Source organism: Phyllobates terribilis, unplaced genomic scaffold, assembly GCF_046119375.1.
Source record: "Phyllobates terribilis strain yellow unplaced genomic scaffold, ASM4611937v1 Scaffold_1651__1_contigs__length_237130, whole genome shotgun sequence".
In the NCBI taxonomy this organism is placed as follows: domain Eukaryota; kingdom Metazoa; phylum Chordata; class Amphibia; order Anura; family Dendrobatidae; genus Phyllobates; species Phyllobates terribilis.
The window spans coordinates 114,509-135,090 of record NW_027364411.1 but is presented as its reverse complement, the minus strand read 5'-3'; the positions used below and the strand labels follow the sequence as shown (position 1 = coordinate 135,090).

At 43.5% G+C, this 20,582-nt stretch overlaps 1 protein-coding gene across 1 annotated transcript in view; it reads right to left on the bottom strand.

The window, feature by feature from the left end:
* LOC141245017 (solute carrier organic anion transporter family member 1B3-like) overlaps window positions 1-20,582 on the bottom strand; it is a gene marked incomplete at its 3' end in the record, with an annotated part of 189,796 nt that overhangs the window by 78,031 nt on the left and 91,183 nt on the right. The window contains exons 8-12 of the mRNA XM_073669030.1: window positions 18,542-18,640; window positions 15,305-15,493; window positions 15,065-15,229; window positions 14,755-14,950; window positions 14,516-14,681 (exon numbers count right to left, since the gene is read on the bottom strand). Coding sequence (XP_073525131.1) covers window positions 14,516-14,681; window positions 14,755-14,950; window positions 15,065-15,229; window positions 15,305-15,493; window positions 18,542-18,640 — 815 coding nt within the window. The remainder of the gene's footprint in view (window positions 1-14,515; window positions 14,682-14,754; window positions 14,951-15,064; window positions 15,230-15,304; window positions 15,494-18,541; window positions 18,641-20,582) is intronic.

The window sequence follows — 20,582 nt, the reverse complement described above, 5'->3', positions numbered from 1 at the left end:
ATTATCATACACTGCACTGATGACTACTACACGTGGCACTGATTATCATACACTGCACTGATGACTACTACACGTGGCACTGATTATCATACACTGCACTGATGACTACTACACGTGGCACTGATTATCATATACTGCACTGATGACTACTACACGTAGAACTGATTATCATACACTGCACTGATGACTACTACACGTGACACTGATTATCATACACTGCACTGATGACTACTACACGTGGCACTGATTATCATATACTGCACTGATGACTACTACACGTAGAACTGATTATCATACACTGCACTGATAACTACTACACGTAGAACTGATTACCATACACTGCACTGATGACTACTACACGTGGCACTGATTATAATACACTGCACTGATGACTACTACACGTGGCACTGATTATCATATACTGCACTGATGACTACTACACATAGAACTGATTATCATACACTGCACTGATGACTACTACACGTGGCACTGATTATCATATACTGCACTGATGACTACTACACGTAGAACTGATTATCATATACTGCACTGATGACTACTACACGTGACACTGATTATCATATACTGCACTGATGACTACTACACATAGAACTGATTATCATACACTGCACTGATGACTACTACACGTGGCACTGATTATCATATACTGCACTGATGACTACTACACGTAGAACTGATTATCATATACTGCACTGATGACTACTACACGTGACACTGATTATCATACACTGCACTGATGACTACTACACGTGGCACTGATTATCATATACTGCACTGATGACTACTACACGTAGAACTGATTATCATACACTGCACTGATAACTACTACACGTAGAACTGATTACCATACACTGCACTGATGACTACTACACGTGGCACTGATTATCATACACTGCACTGATGACTACTACACGTGGCACTGATTATAATACACTGCACTGATGACTACTACACGTGGCACTGATTATCATACACTGCACTGATGACTACTACACGTGACACTGATTATCATACACTGCACTGATGACTACTACACGTGGCACTGATTATAATACACTGCACTGATGACTACTACACGTGACACTGATTATCATACACTGCACTGATGACTACTACGCGTGGCACTGATTATCATACACTGCACTGATGACTACTACACGTGACACTGATTATCATACACTGCACTGATGACTACTACACGTGGCACTGATTATCATACACTGCACTGATGACTACTACGCGTGGCACTGATTATCATACACTGCACTGATGACTACTACACGTGACACTGATTATAATACACTGCACTGATAACTACTACACGTGGCACTGATTATCATACACTGCACTGATGACTACTACGCGTGGCACTGATTATCATACACTGCACTGATGACTACTACACGTAGAACTAATTATCATACACTGCACTGATAACTACTACACGTAGAACTGATTATCATACACTGCACTGATGACTACTACACGTGGCACTGATTATCATACACTGCACTGATGACTACTACACGTAGAACTGATTATCATACACTGCACTGATAACTACTACACGTAGAACTGATTATCATACACTGCACTGATGACTACTACACGTGGCACTGATTATCATACACTGCACTGATAACTACTACACGTAGAACTAATTATCATACACTGCACTGATAACTACTACACGTAGAACTGATTATCATACACTGCACTGATAACTACTACACGTAGAACTGATTATCATACACTGCACTGATAACTACTACACGTAGAACTGATTATCATACACTGCACTGATGACTACTACACGTGGCACTGATTATCATACACTGCACTGATAACTACTACACGTAGAACTAATTATCATACACTGCACTGATAACTACTACACGTAGAACTGATTATCATACACTGCACTGATAACTACTACACGTAGAACTGATTATCATACACTGCACTGATAACTACTACACGTAGAACTGATTATCATACACTGCACTGATGACTACTACACGTGGCACTGATTATCATACACTGCACTGATGACTACTACACGTGATAGTGATTATCATACACTGCACTGATGACTACTACACGTGACACTGATTATCATACACTGCACTGATGACTACTACACGTGGCACTGATTATCATACACTGCACTGATGACTACTACACGTAGAACTGATTATCATACACTGCACTGATAACTACTACACGTAGCACTGATTACCATACACTGCACTGATGACTACTACACGTGGCACTGATTATAATACACTGCACTGATGACTACTACACGTGGCACTGATTATCATACACTGCACTGATGACTACTACACGTGACACTGATTATCATACACTGCACTGATGACTACTACACGTGGCACTGATTATAATACACTGCACTGATGACCACTACGCGTGGCACTGATTATCATACACTGCACTGATGACTACTACACGTGACACTGATTATCATACACTGCACTGATGACTACTACACGTGGCACTGATTATCATACACTGCACTGATGACTACTACACATGGCACTGATTATCATACACTGCACTGATGACTACTACACTTGGCACTGATTATCATACACTGCACTGATGACTACTACACGTGGAACTGATTATCATACACTGCACTGATGACTACTACACGTGATAGTGATTATCATACACTGCACTGATGACTACTACACGTGGCACTGATTATCATACACTGCACTGATGACTACTACACGTGGCACTGATTATCATACACTGCACTGATGACTACTACACGTGATAGTGATTATCATACACTGCACTGATGACTACTACACGTGATAGTGATTATCATACACTGCACTGATGACTACTACACGTGACACTGATTATCATACACTGCACTGATGACTACTACACGTGGCACTGATTATCATATACTGCACTGATGACTACTACACGTAGAACTGATTATCATACACTGCACTGATAACTACTACACGTGGCACTGATTATCATACACTGCACTGATGACTACTACACGTGGCACTGATTATAATACACTGCACTGATGACTACTACACGTGGCACTGATTATCATACACTGCACTGATGACTACTACACGTGGCACTGATTATAATACACTGCACTGATGACTACTACACGTGACACTGATTATCATACACTGCACTGATGACTACTACGCGTGGCACTGATTATCATACACTGCACTGATGACTACTACACGTGACACTGATTATCATACACTGCACTGATGACTACTACACGTGGCACTGATTATCATACACTGCACTGATGACTACTACGCGTGGCACTGATTATCATACACTGCACTGATGACTACTACACGTGACACTGATTATAATACACTGCACTGATAACTACTACACGTGGCACTGATTATAATACACTGCACTGATAACTACTACACGTGGCACTGATTATCATACACTGCACTGATGACTACTACGCGTGGCACTGATTATCATACACTGCACTGATGACTACTACACGTGACACTGATTATCATACACTGCACTGATGACTACTACACGTAGAACTAATTATCATACACTGCACTGATAACTACTACACGTGGCACTGATTATCATACACTGCACTGATAACTACTACACGTGGCACTGATTATCATACACTGCACTGATGACTACTACACGTAGAACTGATTATCATACACTGCACTGATAACTACTACACGTAGAACTGATTATAATACACTGCACTGATGACTACTACGCGTGGCACTGATTATCATACACTGCACTGATGACTACTACACGTAGAACTGATTATCATACACTGCACTGATAACTACTACACGTAGAACTGATTATCATACACTGCACTGATAACTACTACACGTAGAACTGATTATAATACACTGCACTGATGACTACTACGCGTGGCACTGATTATAATACACTGCACTGATGACTACTACACGTAGAACTGATTATCATACACTGCACTGATAACTACTACACGTAGAACTGATTATCATACACTGCACTGATGACTACTACACGTAGAACTGATTATCATACACTGCACTGATAACTACTACACGTAGAACTGATTATCATACACTGCACTGATGACTACTACACGTGGCACTGATTATCATACACTGCACTGATAACTACTACACGTGGCACTGATTATCATACACTGCACTGATGACTACTACACGTAGAACTGATTATCATACACTGCACTGATAACTACTACACGTGGCACTGATTATCATACACTGCACTGATGACTACTACACGTAGAACTGATTATCATACACTGCACTGATAACTACTACACGTAGAACTGATTATAATACACTGCACTGATGACTACTACGCGTGGCACTGATTATCATACACTGCACTGATGACTACTACACGTAGAACTAATTATCATACACTGCACTGATGACTGCTACACTTGGCACTGATTATCATACACTGCACTGATAACTACTACACGTAGAACTGATTATCATACACTGCACTGATGACTACTACACGTGGCACTGATTATCATACACTGCACTGATGACTACTACACTTGGCACTGATTATCATACACTGCACTGATGACTGCTACACTTGGCACTGATTATCATACACTGCACTGATAACTACTACACGTAGAACTGATTATCATACACTGCACTGATGACTACTACACGTGGCACTGATTATCATACACTGCACTGATGACTACTACACGTGGCACTGATTATCATACACTGCACTGATGACTACTACACGTGGCACTGATTATCATACACTGCACTGATGTCTACTACACGTGGCTCTGATTATCATACACTGCACTGATGACTACTACACATGGCACTGATTATCATACACTGCACTGATGTCTACTACACGTGGCTCTGATTATCATACACTGCACTGATGACTACTACACGTGGCACTGATTATCATACACTGCACTGATGTCTACTACACGTGGCACTGATTATCATACACTGCACTGATGTCTACTACACGTAGAACTGATTATCATACACTGCACTGATGACTAATACACGTGGCACTGATTATCATACACTGCACTCATAACTACTACACGTGGCACTGATTATCATACACTGCACTGATGTCTACTACACGTGGCTCTGATTATCATACACTGCACTGATGACTACTACACATGGCACTGATTATCATACACTGCACTGATGTCTACTACACGTGGCTCTGATTATCATACACTGCACTGATGACTACTACACGTGGCACTGATTATCATACACTGCACTGATGACTGCTGCACGTGGCACTGATTATCATACACTGCACTGATGACTACTACACGTGGCACTGATTATAATACACTGAACTGATGACTACTACACGTGGCACTGATTATAATACACTGAACTGATGACTACTACACGTGGCACTGATTATCATACACTGCACTGATGACTACTACACGTGGCACTGATTATCACCCTGCACTGATGACTACTACACGTGGCACTGATTATAATACACTGCACTGGTGACTACTACACTTGGCACTGATTATCATACACTGCACTGATGACTGCTACACTTGGCACTCATTATCATACACTGCACTGATGACTACTACACTTGGCACTGATTATCATACATTGCACTGATGACTACTACACGTGGCACTGATTATCATACACTGTACTGATGACTACTACACGTGGCACTGATTATCATACACTGCACTGATGACTACTACACTTGGCACTGATTATCATACACTGCACTGATGACTACTATACGTGGCACTGATTATCACCCTGCACTGATGACTACTACACGTGGCACTGATTATCATACACTGCACTGATGACTACTACACTTGGCACTGATTATCATACACTGCACTGATGACTACTACACGTGGCACTGATTATCATACACTGCACTGATGACTACTACACGTGACACTGATTATAATACACTGCACTGATGACTGCTACACTTGGCACTGATTATCATACACTGCACTGGTGAGTACTACACGTGGCACTGATTATCATACACTGCACTGATAACTACTACACTTGGCACTCATTATAATACACTGCATTGATGACTACTACACGTGGCACTGATTATCATACACTGCACTGATAACTACTACACGTGGCACTGATTATAATACACTGCACTGATAACTACTACACGTGGCACTGATTATCATACACTGCACTGATAACTACTACACGTGGCACTGATTATAATACACTGCACTGATGACTACTACACTTGGCACTGATTATCATACACTGCACTGATGACTACTACACTTGGCACTGATTATCATACACTGCACTGATGACTACTACGCGTGGCACTGATTATCATACACTGCACTGATGACTACTACACTTGGCACTGATTATCATACACTGCACTGATGACTACTACGCGTGGCACTGATTATCACCCTGCACTGATGACTACTACACTTGGCACTGATTATCATACACTGCACTGATGACTAATACACGTGGCACTGATTATCATACACTGCACTAATGACTACTACACGTGACACTGATTATAATACACTGCACTGATGACTGCTGCACGTGGCACTGATTATCATACACTGCACTGATGACTACTACACGTGGCACTGATTATAATACACTGAACTGATGACTAGTACACGTGGCACTGATTATCATACACTGCACTGATGACTACTACACGTGGCACTGATTATCACCCTGCACTGATGACTACTACGGGTGGCACTGATTATCATACACTGCACTGATGACTACTACACGTGGCACTGATTATCATACACTGCACTGATAACTACTACACGTGGCACTGATTATAATACACTGCACTGATGACTACTACACGTGGCACTGATTATCATACACTGCACTGATGACTGCTACACGTGGCACTGATTATCATACACTGCACTGATGACTACTACGGGTGGCACTGATTATCATACACTGCACTGATGACTACTACACGTGGCACTGATTATCATACACTGCACTGATAACTACTACACTTGGCACTGATTATCATACACTGCACTGATGACTACTACACGTGGCACTGATTATCATACACTGCACTGATGACTGCTACACGTGGCACTGATTATCATACACTGCACTGATGACTGCTACACGTGGCACTGATTATCATACACTGCACTGATGACGACTACTCGTGACACTGATTATCACCCTGCACTGATGACTACTACACTTGGCACTGATTATCATACACTGCACTGATGACTACTACACGTGGCACTGATTATAATACACTGCACTGATGACTACTACACGTGGCACTGATTATCATACACTGCACTGATGACTACTACACGTGGCACTGATTATAATACACTGCACTGATGACTACTACACGTGACACTGATTATCATACACTGCACTGATGACTACTACACTTGGCACTGATTATCATACACTGCACTGATGACTACTACACGTGACACTGATTATCACCCTGTACTGATGACTACTACACGTGGCACTGATTATCATACACTGCACTGATGACTACTACACGTGGCACTGATTATAATACACTGCACTGATGACTACTACACGTGGCACTGATTATCATACACTGCACTGATGACTACTACACGTGGCACTGATTATAATACACTGCACTGATGACTACTACACTTGGCACTGATTATCATACACTGCACTGATGACTACTACACGTGGCACTGATTATCATACACTGCACTGATGACTACTACACGTGGCACTGATTATCATACACTGCACTGATGACTGCTACACGTGGCACTGATTATCATACACTGCACTGATGACTACTACACGTGGCACTGATTATAATACACTGCACTGATGACTACTACACGTGGCACTGATTATCACCCTGCACTGATGACTACTACACGTGGCAATGATTATCATACACTGCACTGATGACTACTACACGTGGCACTGATTATCATACACTGCACTGATGACTACTACACGTAGAACTGATTATCATACACTGCACTGATGACTACTACACGTGGCACTGATTATCATACACTGCACTGATGACTACTACACGTGGCACTGATTATCATACACTGCACTGATGACTGCTACACTTGGCACTGATTATCATACACTGCACTGATGACTACTACACGTAGAACTGATTATCATACACTGCACTGATGACTACTACACGTGGCACTGATTATCATACACTGCACTGATGACTACTACACGTGGCACTGATTATCATACACTGCACTGATGACTACTACACGTGACACTGATTATCATACACTGCACTGATGACTACTACACGTGGCACTGATTATCATACACTGCACTGATGACTACTACACTTGGCACTGATTATCATACACTGCACTGATGACTACTACACGTAGAACTAATTATCATACACTGCACTGATAACTACTACACGTGACACTGATTATCATACACTGCACTGATGACTACTACACGTGACACTGATTATCATACACTGTACTGATGACTACTACACGTGACACTGATTATAATACACTGCACTGATGACTACTACACTTGGCACTGATTATCATACACTGCACTGATGACTACTACACGTAGAACTGATTATCATACACTGCACTGATGACTACTACACGTGACACTGATTATAATACACTGCACTGATGACTACTACACGTGACACTGATTATCATACACTGCACTGATGACTACTACACGTAGAACTAATTATCATACACTGCACTGATGACTACTACACTTGGCACTGATTATCATACACTGCACTGGTGACTATTACACGTGACACTGATTATCATACACTGCACTGATGACTACTACACGTAGAACTAATTATCATACACTGCACTGATGACTACTACACTTGGCACTGATTATCATACACTGCACTGATGACTACTACACGTGACACTGATTATCATACACTGCACTGATGACTACTACACGTGGCACTGATTATCATACACTGCACTGATGACTACTACACGTGACACTGATTATCATACACTGCACTGATGACTACTACACGTGGCACTGATTATCATACACTGCACTGATGACTACTACACTTGGCACTGATTATCATACACTGCACTGATGACTACTACACGTAGAACTAATTATCATACACTGCACTGATAACTACTACACGTGACACTGATTATCATACACTGCACTGATGACTACTACACGTGACACTGATTATCATACACTGTACTGATGACTACTACACGTGACACTGATTATAATACACTGCACTGATGACTACTACACTTGGCACTGATTATCATACACTGCACTGATGACTACTACACGTAGAACTGATTATCATACACTGCACTGATGACTACTACACGTGACACTGATTATAATACACTGCACTGATGACTACTACACGTGACACTGATTATCATACACTGCACTGATGACTACTACACGTAGAACTAATTATCATACACTGCACTGATGACTACTACACTTGGCACTGATTATCATACACTGCACTGGTGACTATTACACGTGACACTGATTATCATACACTGCACTGATGACTACTACACGTAGAACTAATTATCATACACTGCACTGATGACTACTACACTTGGCACTAATTATCATACACTGCACTGATGACTACTACACGTGACACTGATTATCATACACTGCACTGATGACTACTACACGTGGCACTGATTATCATACACTGCACTGATGACTACTACACTTGGCACTGATTATCATACACTGCACTGATGACTACTACACGTAGAACTAATTATCATACACTGCACTGATAACTACTACACGTGACACTGATTATCATACACTGCACTGATGACTACTACACTTGGCACTGATTATCATACACTGCACTGATGACTACTACACGTGACACTGATTATCATACACTGCACTGATGACTACTACACGTGGCACTGATTATCATACACTGCACTGATGACTACTACACTTGGCACTGATTATCATACACTGCACTGATGACTACTACACGTAGAACTAATTATCATACACTGCACTGATAACTACTACACGTGACACTGATTATCATACACTACACTGATGACTACTACACTTGGCACTGATTATCATACACTGCACTGATGACTACTACACGTGGCACTGATTATCATACACTGCACTGATGACTACTACACTTGGCACTGATTATCATACACTGCACTGATGACTACTACACGTGGCACTGATTATCATACACTGCACTGATGACTACTACACTTGGCACTGATTATCATACACTGCACTGATGACTACTACACGTGACACTGATTATCATACACTGCACTGATGACTACTACACGTGACACTGATTATCATACACTGCACTGATGACTACTACACGTGGCACTGATTATCATACACTGCACTGATGACTACTACACTTGGCACTGATTATAATACACTGCACTGATGACTACTACACGTGGCACTGATTATCACCCTGCACTGATGACTACTACACGTGGCACTGATTATCATACACTGCACTGATGACTATTACACGTGGCACTGATTATCATACACTGCACTGATAACTACTACACGTGGCACTGATTATCATACACTGCACTGATGACTATTACACGTGGCACTGATTATCATACACTACACTGATGACTACTACACGTGGCACTGATTATCATACACTGCACTGATGACTATTACACGTGACACTGATTATCATACACTGCACTGATAACTACTACACGTGGCACTGATTATCACCCTGCACTGATGACTACTACACGTGGCACTGATTATCATACACTGCACTGATGACTACTACACGTGGCACTGATTATCATACACTGCACTGATGACTACTACACGTGACACTGATTATCATACACTACACTGATGACTACTACACGTGGCACTGATTATCATACACTGCACTGATGACTATTACACGTGACACTGATTATCATACACTGCACTGATGACTACTACACGTGGCTCTGATTATCATACACTGCACTGATAACTACTACACGTGACACTGATTATCATACACTGCACTGATGACTACTACACGTAGAACTGATTATCATACACTGCACTGATGACTACTACACGTGACACTGATTATCATACACTGCACTGATGACTACTACACGTGACACTGATTATCATACACTGCACTGATGACTACTACACGTAGAACTGATTACCATACACTGCACTGATGACTACTACACGTGGCACTGATTATAATACACTGCACTGATGACTACTACACGTGACACTGATTATCATACACTGCACTGATGACTACTACACGTGGCACTGATTATCATACACTGTACTGATGACTACTACACGTGGCACTGATTATCGTACACTGTACTGATGACTACTACACGTGGCACTGATTATCATACACTGCACTGATGACTACTACACGTGGCACTGATTATCATACACTGCACTGATGACTACTACACGTGGCACTGATTATCATACACTGCACTGATGACTACTACACGTGGCACTGATTATCATACACTGCACTGATGACTACTACACATGGCACTGATTATCATACACTGCACTGATGACTGCTGCACGTGGCACTGATTATAATACACTGAACTGATGACTACTACACGTGGCACTGATTATCATACACTGCACTGATGACTACTACACGTGGCACTGATTATCACCCTGCACTGATGACTACTACGCGTGGCACTGATTATCATACACTGCACTGGTGACTACTACACTTGGCACTGATTATCATACACTGCACTGATGACTACTACACGTGGCACTGATTATCATACACTGCACTGATGACTACTACACGTGGCACTGATTATCATACACTGCACTGATGACTACTACATGTGGCACTGATTATCATACACTACACTGATGACTACTACACTTGGCACTGATTATCATACACTGCACTGATGACTACTACACGTGGCACTGATTATCACCCTGCACTGATGACTACTACACGTGGCACTGATTATCATACACTGCACTGATGACTATTACACGTGGCACTGATTATCATACACTGCACTGATAACTACTACACGTGGCACTGATTATAATACACTGCACTGATAACTACTACACGTGACACTGATTATAATACACTGCACTGATGACTACTACACGTGGCACTGATTATCATACACTGCACTGATGACTACTACACGTGGCACTGATTATCATACACTGCACTGATGACTACTACACGTGGCACTGATTATCATACACTGCACTGATGACTACTACACGTGGCACTGATTATCATACACTGCACTGGTGACTACTACACTTGGCACTGATTGTCATACACTGCACTGATGACTACTACACGTGGCACTGATTATCATACACTGCACTGATGACTACTACACGTGGCACTGATTATCATACACTGCACTGATGACTACTACACATGGCACTGATTATCATACACTGCACTGATGACTACTACACTTGGCACTGATTATCACCCTGCACTGATGACTACTACACGTGGCACTGATTATCATACACTGCACTGATGACTACTACACTTGGCACTGATTATCATACACTGCACTGATGACTACTACACGTGGCACTGATTATCATACACTGCACTGATGACTACTACACGTGGCACTGATTATCATACACTGCACTGATAACTACTACACGTGGCACTGATTATCATACACTGTACTGATGACTACTACACATGGCACTGATTATCATACACTGCACTGATGACTACTATACGTGGCACTGATTATAATACACTGCACTGATGACTACTACACGTGGCACTGATTATCGTACACTGTACTGATGACTACTACACGTGGCACTGATTATCATACACTGTACTGATGACTACTACACGTGGCACTGATTATCGTACACTGTACTGATGACTACTACACGTGGCACTGATTATCATACACTGCACTGATGACTACACGTGGCACTGATTATCATACACTGCACTGATGACTACTACACGTGGCACTGATTATCATACACTGCACTGATGACTACTACACGTGGCACTGATTATCATACACTGCACTGATGACTACTACACGTGACACTGATTATCATACACTGCACTGATGACTACTACACGTGGCACTGATTATAATACACTGCACTGATGACTACTACACTTGGCACTGATTATCATACACTGCACTGATGACTACTACACGTGGCACTGATTATCATACACTGCACTGATGACTACTACACGTGGCACTGATTATCATACACTGCACTGATGACTACTACATGTGGCACTGATTATCATACACTGCACTGATGACTACTACACGTGGCACTGATTATCATACACTGCACTGATGACTACTACACGTGGCACTGATTATCATACACTGCACTGATGACTACTACACGTGGCACTGATTATCATACACTGCACTGATGACTACTACACGTGGCACTGATTATCATACACTGCACTGATGACTACTACACGTGGCACTGATTATCATACACTGCACTGATGTCTACTACACTTGGCACTGATTATCATACACTGCACTGATGACTACTACACGTGGCACTGATTATCATACACTGCACTGATGATTACTACACGTGACACTGATTATCATACACTGCACTGATGACTACTACACTTGGCACTGATTATCATACACTGCACTGATGACTACTACACTTGGCACTGATTATCATACACTGCACTGATGACTACTACACTTGGCACTGATTATCATACACTGCACTGATGACTACTACACGTGGCACTGATTATCATACACTGCACTGATGATTACTACACGTGACACTGATTATCATACACTGCACTGATGACTACTACACGTGACACTGATTATAATACACTGCACTGATGATTACTACACTTGGCACTGATTATCATACACTGCACTGATGATTACTACACGTGACACTGATTATCATACACTGCACTGATGACTACTACACGTGGCACTGATTATCATACACTGCACTGATGACTACTACACGTGGCACTGATTATCATACACTGCACTGATGACTACTACACGTGGCACTGATTATCATACACTGCACTGATGACTACTACACGTGGCACTGATTATCATACACTGCACTGATGACTACTACACGTGGCACTGATTATCATACACTGCACTGATGACTACTACACGTGGCACTGATTATCATACACTGCACTGATGACTCCGCGTGGCACTGATTATCATACACTGCACTGATGACTCCGCGTGGCACTGATTATCATACACTGCACTGATGACTCCGTGTGGCACTGATTACGCCTCTGCCTGTGGTCGCAGGCTCACACTCACCGTGTTCTTCCCCGCGCCCGTGGACGATGTGCATCCGGCCAGACAGGCTGACATGTAGGTGACGTTATTCGCCCCGCACACCGGGTCCCACTGCTGGGTGGAGCAGGTACAGTCAGCGTTACACGGGGAGAAGAGGCGGCCATCTCCTAATGTGTCCAGTTTGCTCCTACGTTATAGAAGATGTCAGAGTCCTGACCCCACATTCTTGGCCTCCATCTATATAATCTTCCCGGACTCACCCGTTATAGGACACGGTGATCCCCGCCACCTCACCGTTCTCACAGCCAACAATGAAGACCGACAGAGACATGATGAAGGCCACGAAAAAGCAAGCGAAGACCAATTTCGAGGTGGACAGGAATCCGAGCTTGTACCTCTTCATCAGGAAACCGCCCAGGAACATCCCCACAGCTGCGGCCGGCAGGGTGGACGCTCCTGCACACCGTAGAACATCGAGCATGGCCTCAGCAGTGCGACTTACGGGCAACGGCGTTTGCATGCAGAGGATTGGCTGCACATCGCACCCCGGCGCTCACGCGCGGCACTCACCGGTGATGAAGTTGGCCCTGGAGATGGACTGTCCGTACTGCTGCTCCATGTACTTGGGCTTGTAGGTGATGAAGCCCAGGAAGCTGTTGGTCTGCAGGAGGGTGATGAGCAGCAGCATGACGTACAGGCGATTACAGGCCAGAGCCTTCAGGGAGAGGGCGAAACCTGTGGCCGAGGGAGAGGCGTCAGGACACCTGCGCAGGAACCTGTACAGTCCTGTACTCCAATTAGTACTCTCACCTTTCACTGTAGCTTTTTGCTCAATGCGTGACGTCTCTTTAAGCTTCTGCTGCGCCTCTTTCGTCTTCATACTCTTGGGCAGGAAGCAGAAAGGGATCCCGGCAATCAAGGTGACCACTCCGGCCACCAGGAAGCCGAGCCACCAGGCGCCCACCCAGCGCGAGTCCTGTGGTGTGATGGTCACTGTGTCTACAGGAGAAAGTCGGCGGCGGACTATTACAGAAATCAGTACGAGTATTACATAGGGAAAATATATATTCTTGTACCTTGTTAGCCAGTAGATAGAAAAATATTTAGATTTGAGAGTCCTCAGTGGTTGATACCTTTTAATGGCTATCCGAAAAGATGGTAACAAATTGCAAGCTTTCGAGACTACTCAGGTCTCTTCATCAGGAATAGTAATGGCGAACTGAAAAGATGGTAACAAATTGCAAGCTTTCCAGACAACTCAGGTCTCTTCATCAGGCATAGTAATGGCGAACTGAAAAGATGGTAACAAATTGCAAGCTTTCCAGACAACTCAGGTCTCTTCATCAGGCATAGTAATGGCGAACTGAAAAGATGGTAACAAATTGCAAGCTTTCCAGACAACTCAGGTCTCTTCATCAGGCATAGTAATGGCGAACTGAAAAGATGGTAACAAATTGCACGCTTTCCAGACAACTCAGGTCTCTTCATCAGGCATAGTAATGGCGAACTGAAAAGATGGTAACAAATTGCACGCTTTCCAGACAACTCAGGTCTCTTCATCAGGCATAGTAATGGCGAACTGAAAAGATGGTAACAAATTGCAAGCTTTCCAGACAACTCAGGTCTCTTCATCAGGCATAGTAATGGCGAACTGAAAAGATGGTAACAAATTGCAAGCTTTCCAGACTACTCAGGTCTCTTCATCAGGCATAGTAATGGCGAACTGAAAAGATGGTAACAAATTGCACGCTTTCCAGACAACTCAGGTCTCTTCATCAGGCATAGTAATGGCGAACTGAAAAGATGGTAACAAATTGCACGCTTTCCAGACAACTCAGGTCTCTTCATCAGGCATAGTAATGGCGAACTGAAAAGATGGTAACAAATTGCACGCTTTCCAGACAACTCAGGTCTCTTCATCAGGCATAGTAATGGCGAACTGAAAAGATGGTAACAAATTGCAAGCTTTCCAGACAACTCAGGTCTCTTCATCAGGCATAGTAATGGCGAACTGAAAAGATGGTAACAAATTGCAAGCTTTCCAGACAACTCAGGTCTCTTCATCAGGCATAGTAATGGCGAACTGAAAAGATGGTAACAAATTGCACGCTTTCCAGACAACTCAGGTCTCTTCATCAGGCATAGTAATGGCGAACTGAAAAGATGGTAACAAATTGCAAGCTTTCCAGACAACTCAGGTCTCTTCATCAGGCATAGTAATGGCTAACTGAAAAGATGGTAACAAATTGCAAGCTTTCCAGACTACTCAGGTCTCTTCATCAGGCATAGTAATGGCTAACTGAAAAGATGGTAACAAATTGCAAGCTTTCGAGACAACTCAGGTCTCTTCATCAGGCATAGTAATGGCGAACTGAAAAGATGGTAACAAATTGCAAGCTTTCGAGACTACTCAGGTCTCTTCATCAGGCATAGTATATCAAATGCCTGAAGAAGAGACCTGAGTAGTCTCGAAAGCTTGCAATTTGTTCCCATCTTTTCAGTTAGCCATTAAAAGGTATCAACCACTGAGGACTCTCAAATCTAAATATTTTTCTACGATTATTATATACACTGACGAGCAGAAGGGTAACAATCTTCTGACCTTCAGGCTCCATATCATCTTATAGACAATCATCTTGGTTACTATATGTAACAGCTGCATATTATATACTATACACCACGTTCCAAATTATTCAGCTAATTTGATTTATGTGCCAAAAAGATGTCATTTTTTTGCTTTTGTCATGACCTCATGGACAATTTGTGTCTCTGGGTCTTTGGATCACTGATAATTAGTTGTCAGGTGCCCAATTATACAGGAAAACTTAAGGACATTGCACATTAATAAGCAGTCGCAGGTTTCCAGCAATTTGAGAAGGAAAAAGGATCTACTGTCGAAAAGAGTCACGGTGCAATGCCTCAGACAAGGCGTGAAAACGTTAGATATTTCACGAAAACTTAAGCGTTCCTGCAGATAAAGGCACAATGAGGAAGGTTCTTGCAGATATAGGCACAATGAGGAAGTTTCCTGCAGATCTAGGCACAATGAAGAAGGTTCCTGCAGATCAAGGCACAATGAGGAAGGTTTCTGCAGATAAAGGCACAATGAGGAAGGTTCCTGCAGATGAAGGCATAATGAGAAATGTTTCTGCAGATAAAGGCATAATGAGGAAGTTTCCTGCAGATAAAGGCACAATGAAGAAGGTTCCTGCAGATAAAGGCACAATGAGGAAGGTTCCTGCAGATAAAGGCATAATGAGAAATGTTTCTGCAGATAAAGGCATAATGAGGACGTTTCCTGCAGATAAAGGCATAATGAGGAAGTTTCCTGCAGATAAAGGCACAATGAAGAAGGTTCCTGCAGATAAAGGCACAATGAGGAAGGTTCTTGCAGATATAGGCACAATGAGGAAGTTTCCTGCAGATCTAGGCACAATGAAGAAGGTTCCTGCAGATCAAGGCACAATGAGGAAGGTTTCTGCATATAAAGGCACAATGAGGAAGGTTCCTGCAGATGAAGGCATAATGAGAAATGTTTCTGCAGATAAAGGCATAATGAGGAAGTTTCCTGCAGATAAAGGCACAATGAAGAAGGTTCCTGCAGATAAAGGCATAATGAGGAAGATTTCTGCCAGAAAAATTTATCAGATTAAGAGAGCAGCTGCTAAAGTCCCATTACAAAGCAGCAGACGGGTATGTGAAGCTGCCGGATCCTCCAGAGTCTGCAGTGATTTATCCTCTAACGATGATTGGACATTGTACGACTCCTCTACATCCAGGAAAATCAGAGAAAAATCACAGGAAAATGGCAGCATTTGTGGAATAATGTGGAACGCAGTGTAAGTATCTCCTCGGGCTATATACTATATAAAACTCCAGTACATGATTATGGCCCCCGGTATTCGGGGTCCTGTGGCTCCAGGGAGCGATGATGCTCATGGCGGAGCGAGTAGTGGATGATGGTGGTTATGCCCGTGAGCGGCAGGATCCGGAGATCTGTAACATCATCATGTCGGATCTCCTCACGTCAGACAGATAGAAACTCACCCAGATCCACAAATCCGATATCCACGTAAATCTTCGCGAATACCGAGCTGAGCATAAAGCCGGCCATCGGGCCGAACATGGAGATAGTGTGCAGACAAGCTGGGGGAGAAGAGCGGCGAGAGTTAATGCACCATAATAACCTCTAGGGGGAGCCACATGACCCAGATCCTGATACAGGACCCGCTCTGCAGAGACCCCCATATAATCAGCGGATGATGTGCACGAGCAAAAGGCTTCTCTCCAAAACTGTGTAACCCGGCCCCCCTACGACATCACCATTACCTATATACAGCCCGGCCCCCTACAACATCACCATTACCTATATACAACCCGGCCCCCCTATGACATCACCATTACCTATATACAACCCGGCCCCCCTATGACATCACCATTACCTATATACAGCCCGGCTGCCCTACGACATCACCATTACCTATATACAGCCCGGCCCCCCTATGACATTACCATTACCTATATACAGCCCGGCCCCCCTACGACATCACCATTACCTATGTACAGCCCGGCCCCTATGACATCACCATTACCTATATACAGCCCGGCCCCCCTACGACATCAGCATTACCTATATACAGCCCGGCCCCCCTATGACATCACCATTACCTATATACAGCCCGGCCCCCTATGACATCACCATTACCTATATACAGCCCGGCCCCCTATGACATCACCAATACCTATATACAGCCTGGCCCCCCTATGACATCACCATTACCTATATACAGCCCGGCCCCCCTATGACATCACCATTACCTATATACAGCCCGGCTCCCCTACGACATCACCATTACCTATATACAGCCCGGCCCCCCTATGACATCACCATTACCTATATACAACCCAGCTGTCACGGGTGTGTCGCCACGAAGATCGTCACGATTACACAGCCTGACTTCTCGCAGCTGACTTTTTGGTGCTTTGTGTTTTTCGGCAGTGAGGGAGTTAATTCTCTCTCTCTCTGTGCTAGACGAGGTCCAGCCTCGCCCAGCTGCAATCAATGCTGCTGTAGTGAGACTCCTTCAAATGCCTGCTGGTCTGTTAGGGAAGTGTCGGTGAAAGCATTTCATGCAGACTAACAGAGCGGATCGTGGTATTTGGAGTTTCAGAGATAAGTGTATTTGGAGTGTTTTTTCCCTTCCTCGCTTTATCATTTATCTCCTTTCCCGTTGGTGTTCCCTCTGTTGTAGTTGTGTAGTTTTTGTATGCAAGGTGGTTTTGGTTTTTCCCTTGTACTGTCTCGTTCGTCTAAGTACTGTGTATGGGCATATTATTACTTGTCCCCTTTTGTTGTGATCGGGGTCCTTCTCAGGACTAGATTACTTAGGTGCAGGGATCCTCAGGAGGTAGGGGTTACGCTGGTGGCCTGGACCTCTGTACCTTTAACAGTACCTCCAGGTTGAGGGATTAGTCAGGGCCCCAGCTTAGGGTCAGCCCGGCCCCCTATGACATCACCATTACCTATATACAGCCCGGCCCCCCTATGACATCACCATTACCTATATACAACCCGGCCCCCCTATGACATCACCATTACCTATATACAGCCCGGCCCCCCCTATGACATCACCATTACCTATATACAGCCCGGCCCCCCCTATGACATCACCATTACGTATATACAGCCCGGTCCCCTATGACATCACCATTACCTATATACAGCCCGGCCCCCCTATGACATCACCATTACCTATATACAGCCCGGCCCCCCTATGACATCACCATTACCTATATACAGCCCGGCTCCTCTACGACATCACCATTACCTATATACAGCCCGGCCCCCCCTATGACATCACCATTACCTATATACAGCCCGGCCCCCCTATGACATCACCATTACCTATATACAGCCCGGCCCCCCTATGACATCACCATTACCTATATACAGCCCGGCCCCCCTATGACATCACCATTACCTATATACAGCCCGGCCCCCCTATGACATCACCATTACCTATATACAGCCCGGCCCCCCTATGACATCACCATTACCTATATACAGCCCGGCCCCCCTATGACATCA